General features: G+C 34.6%; 1 protein-coding gene across 1 annotated transcript; it reads right to left on the bottom strand.

Annotated features, from left to right (window-relative positions):
• Nucleotides 1-1,493: 1,493 nt before the first annotated feature.
• Nucleotides 1,494-2,945, bottom strand: LOC112189332 (zinc finger MYM-type protein 1-like). Its single transcript, XM_024328640.1, has one exon. It carries the CDS (start codon nucleotides 2,943-2,945, stop codon nucleotides 1,494-1,496), a length of 1,452 nt encoding a protein of 483 aa, XP_024184408.1.
• Nucleotides 2,946-5,865: the final 2,920 nt, after the last annotated feature.

The raw sequence follows: 5,865 nt of genomic DNA, 5'->3' as shown, positions 1-5,865 counted from the left end.
TGCTATCGTGTTCACGCTTCCCGCATCACTAGCTTGTTTCACTGATGCAATGTAGTAGTACTTACAGAAGATTGATCACAGCTCAAACAGTTACATAACGTCTGTAGTTGAGGTATCTTATGACTTATACTGGATAATTGCTTATCAAGAAAGAAAATGGAATTGTAGGCTTCTAGATTTGCTCATAAATATAAAAAATAAAATCAAGAACATGATTTTTCACTAAAACTGTGGGTTCTAACATATGTTCTTTTTTATTGCCAAAATTGCATGTTCTTACTTTCTTTTCAAAATTTCTTCACCCTCAAATCATGATTTTAACCACTTCTCAAATTGACGGAACTCAAAAATATCACCTTGAAATTTTTTTACGATTTTTTTAAGTTAGTAAACAATAAATTGTATATGCCTATATATAGATATTACTTAGATTACAGATTACTAGTCCATTGTCTTTACATACCCACTTGGATTTGGTACATATATAGTTGGTATATTACAGATATATATGGTTTCTATGCCTAGATAAACAATTTATACCCCCCATAAATTGTCATTTGAAATGCATGCACATTCCTCTTGCTAATTAGTTCATTGATATATAGCAAATAATTGAGCTAGCTATTAGACACGTGGCTGATCTCTTTTTGGGATTTTCTATTTCAATTATTTCTGAGAACAACAATAATATATACAATGTGAACTTAATCATGGCTAAATGCTCCTAGCAGTGTTTCAATTACCGTGGTCGACACTCTGAATATTTTGCCAACGCATTAGAGAACCATGTACGATTGTTACTATCGTCTAACTATCTTAAAAAATAACCGGTGTGAGGTTTTATCGTAAAAACCCGGTAGCGATGTGGGAGGAGCTTCTGCCTGATAATAGTTATGTATAGACAGTTAATAGTGTTTGATCCACATATTCTAACTATAGTATATACCCCTATTTCATTAATTACATTGTAGTATACAAGATACCATTTGTCGCCTGTAGTGCTGTCTCTACGTTCGGCAGTAAGTTACTTTTGTAAAATAGTTAGTAGTTGAATGCATCCATATATCAAGTCCTATGCAACGCAGTAAAAACGTACTAATGGTTCGAACTTGGATCCTCCAAGTAGTTAACTTCCTATTTGGAATATATTCATGGCTCTGAGAGTCTGAGAGATCGATCAGTCTGAGCCATGCATGAACTGCAGCTATCACTCTCAGCAGAGGAGATCCATCGATCTACTGGTTAATTGTGGTTGATTTGTTATCATATGCATGTTGCATGTGTTGAGAATATATATATCCCACATGGGAAAAATGAGAGTTTGCCTATGGGTTTATAAGGGTTTGGGTCACTCCATCCAGTGGCGTAGCCAGAAATCTTAGTTAGGAGGGTCAGAATTTAAATAATAATATTAAACAAACATAAACTTCATCAAATAATATAAAATTATAAATCATTATAATACTTAAAATTATTAAGTCTCTCTAAAACAATTACAATTGTCCACGACGATTGCTCATATTTTGAAATCTTTTCATGATGGTTTCATTATCAATACCATCAAATATTTCTTTCTCGATATATGTAATCATGCTGCTATTCATCCACATGTCTCCCATTCGGTTTCGTAAATCACTTTTTATGATCTTCATGGCAGAAAATGCTCTTTCTACAGTGGCAGTTGCAACTGGAAGAATTAGCGTCAATGTTATGAGCAAGTAAACTAATGGATAAACCTTGTCCTTCTGTGTCTCAACCATTTTTTCTCCAAGGTCACTAATTCCTTTCAATTGTGTAAACACACTACTGCTTCGCATATCAGATATATAAGTGTCCAATTCATCTTCAAGAGCCAAGAGAGATACTGCAGAAAAATCTTTAGGATAAAACTGAGCAAGCCGAATCAATTTTTCTTTGCTAAAAGCTGAGAATGAATTAGATGGATTAAGACATGCCATATAGAGAAGTAGCTCAGTAGTAGTCTCTGTAAAATGATCATTTAGCTCTTGAAGTTGCATATCTATGACTGCACAAAATAATTCAACTCGATACCTATGCAGATTAGTGACCATTGGAGCTCTACGCCGTGATTTTCTTGGAATAAAAGGAACATCATCCATGTTAGGAACATCAATCTCCTGTTTTTCACAAAATGAAACAACTTGACTAAGAAGAGCATCCCATCCATTGTCTCTCATATTTTGCAATTGCTCCTTACACACTTTAACTAAGTTCATTGCATTCACAATATCTTGGTCTCTTCTTTGCAATGCTTGTGATAATTGATTTGTAGTCCCCAACAAAACCTTCATCAAATGCAGACTAAATACAAAGTCGAATGATTCCAATGAGTCTAATAATCTGCTTGCATCTTGTTTCTGATCTGTAGATGATCCATCCTCTTTTATTTCTTCAAGCAATTCAACTAAAGATGGAAATAAGTTGATGATACTAATCAAAGTACCATAATGTGAGCTCCATCTTGTATCACCAGCTCGCTTTAGGGTGGTTTCCTGATTCAAGCCCCTCCCACTTAAAATAGAACCAATATTAAGTTCTTCAATAATCTTGGCGACTTGTTTCTCTCGAAGAGAATCACGACGTTTACATGAGCTTCCAGCAACATTCACCAGATTACCAACAAACATGAAGAGATTAGAGATTAAGATATGATTTTTTGCTACAGCCACAATAGCCAGCTGAAGCTGGTGAGCAAAGTAATGAACATAAAAAGCTAACCCATTCTCCTTTAAAATAAGTGCTTTTAGACCATTGAATTCTCCTCTCATATTACTAGCTCCATCATAACCTTGACCACGGAGGCTAGATATGCTTAATCCATTCTCTGAAAAGAATTGATCAATGGCTGCCTTCAGTGATGCAGAAGTAGTATCAGTGACATGCTTAACACCGACAAAACGCTCAATTACTTGTCCTTTGCTCATACAATTGCCATTTGCTCTTTTCCTGATACATCACGAGACTCGTCAACAAGATTAGAGAATAATGCATCACCAATGTCACTAATGATGACATTGAGAGTTTCAGTTGCAGCAGCCTTGACAATATCATGTTGAATATCAGGTGATGTTAATTGATGATTTCTTGGAGCATTTTTCAAGACAACCTTTTTTATATCATCAACTTTATCAGAATGCCACTTCAAAAGCTCTCTAAAATTTCCTTGGTTATTTGAATAATCAGATTCATCATGACCACGAAATGGCAATCCTTGTCGTAGTAGAAAACGAGCACAATCAATTGATGCATTCAAACGAGTGTGATAGTTAATCCGATCTTGTTGTGTTTGGTTCACCAAAACTGTATCAACATGCTGCCTTTGATTTAATAAAACTTCACACATTCTTCTAGCATTGTTGTGAGTGCTATTGATCCCTCCAACATGATCTTTAAGCTTGTCTTTTTTCTTCCAATTATTAAACCCCGTACCAACAAATACATCACCACCTGCTTGGTCTCCAATATTTGGTTTAAAAAGATAACAATGCAAACAATATGCAGCATCCTTTTCTATACTATACTCCAACCAACTAGGATGATCCTTAAACCAATTGACGTTAAACCTTCGCTTAACACCACTAAATTCTGTTTGAGGAAAATTATAGTTTTTTGGTTGACAAGGACCTTGCAGTAAATAATGTCTTCGCACTCGATCTCGAACATTAGGATGGTACTCTAAAATCGGAGTTCGAAGTCCAGGATCTCCAGGAAGATCTTCTATATTAATTTCATTGACAGAATATTTTGACGTACCAATATCTTCAAATGCATTATTTGTCGGATGGGATTGAGGGGGTGCCAACTGATTTGTCAAGTTCAATTCTTCGGAATGATGTTCTGAAGTACCATCATTGGATGTATTTCTTATTTGAGGAGCTTCAGGTGGTGTCAACTGTTCTGTTGCTTTTCTCTTATGATACCTCTCTAAAAAGGCTTTCATATTCCAAATTTTCAATTATGGAGACTTCGCTTGCCGTTCGTAGGGAGAAAATTGAGAGAGACAAAAGACGAGATTATGAGAGGAAACAACTTGAGAGGATGACCACGAGACAAAAAAGAAACTATACAAGGCCAAATATATATAGACATACGTTGGAGAAAACAATAATTGAATAGGAAAATATATTAAAATATATGTAGAACGTGGGAGATAGAACTCTGTCCAAATTGGGACAGTAATGAGAGAAACCAATCAAGAAGGGATTAGGAAGATGTATTAAAAAATAGGAGAACGTGGGTGAGTGGGTGACTAGGAGTAGGAGAACTGTGTCCAAGTTTATTTCGGTAAGGAAACTATGTCCAAGTTGATCATGGACAATAATTATCAGAAGGGTGATAATTAAGGAAACTGGGTCCAAGTTTTTTTCCTTGTCAGAAGGGTCAATAATTATATGATATATATATGTATATGTGATAATGACTGACCAATCATGTCTTAGTTTAAAATTGAGAAGGGTCAATTGACCATTCTCGCCCTACTGTAGCTACGCCCCTGACTCCATCCATTGCCAATTGGTTTTGGATGTGAACCCCAGATTACTTTATCATGGTATCAGAGCGGGTTATCCACGTGTGCATGCCAAACGGCCACACGGGCTCTACGTCACCCAAAAGTTGTCCACGTGTATGGCTTGAAAATTTGCCACACATGCGGGGGTGTGTTGAGAATATATACATCCTACATGGGAAAAAATGAGACATTGCCTATAGGTTTATAAGGATTTGGGTCACTCCATCCATTGCCAATTGGTTTTGAATGTGAACCCTAAATTACTTTATCAGCATGTAGTAAGTAATTAATATAAAATCAGTTCCAGTCGTCCTTACGATTCATGTTTAGGTTAATTTGTATAGTTTTATTCATATATATATGCTCTTTGTTAATCAAATTCATTCAATTGCCAATTGTTCATGTCGACGAGAAGGAACGGAAGAGAGAATCTGATCTGCATGTCAATAATGGCCGCACATGGGGCACGTGAAGAGATTGAGAGAGCATTTACTTAATTTGTATTTTTCATATCAAGGTCTCAAGGATATGTTATTTCTCAAAAAGCAAGAATATCAAGGATATGTTAATTAAATACTGCATGTGGTGGGGGTGTGTGTATATAGGGAATACTATTCAAGATCTTCCAAGAACATTTCATCAAAATGAATGCCTCTTTTTTTACGGTATACAGTATTCTTGAGCAGGGAGGTTTTTTTTGCCTCTCTTATCTCTAATATATATATATATATATATATATATATATATCTTCTGATAAGTCTAACAAAATAAACACACTTCCTTTCAATAAATAAACAAACACACTTAATCAGAATTGTGACATGCATCAAGAATTCAAGATTTTTGATAAAAAGCTCGGACATATGCATCTATAAATTTTGCAAGATTATATGCCAATTTCTTTTTTTATTTTTTATTTTTATTTTTATTTTTTATTTTTTATTTTTAGCAAGAGTCAATCTTCGTAATTAAGGCTTTAATGAAGAATTATTATTATGAAAACCTAGTCGAATAGAAAATTAAGAAAACACCGCCTAATTCTCTATTCAATTTTAAAAAGAAAAAAAATTGAAAACGAACTCATATGTTATAAGTTCACGTTTTGGTAAAAAAAAAAAAAAAAAAGGGTTAATTACATATAAGTGCATTTTAAGGTGTTATTTTAGCCTAAGGGGGCCACCCAATATTTTCTTCCTTCATAAGGCTATCAGATACAAAATAGGATTAAATTTTGAACATTAAAAATAAAAGAATTTACAATTCTGCCACTCTCTCTAAACAGACCCAATTGTATCAATCTAGGTCGATTTCAATTTCAGAAACGCCTCTCTCTC

This window comes from Rosa chinensis, chromosome 2 (assembly GCF_002994745.2).
Source record: "Rosa chinensis cultivar Old Blush chromosome 2, RchiOBHm-V2, whole genome shotgun sequence".
NCBI classification, from domain to species: domain Eukaryota; kingdom Viridiplantae; phylum Streptophyta; class Magnoliopsida; order Rosales; family Rosaceae; genus Rosa; species Rosa chinensis.
The sequence above is the reverse complement of the archived record's forward strand: the minus strand, read 5'-3'. Positions and strand labels throughout refer to the sequence as shown.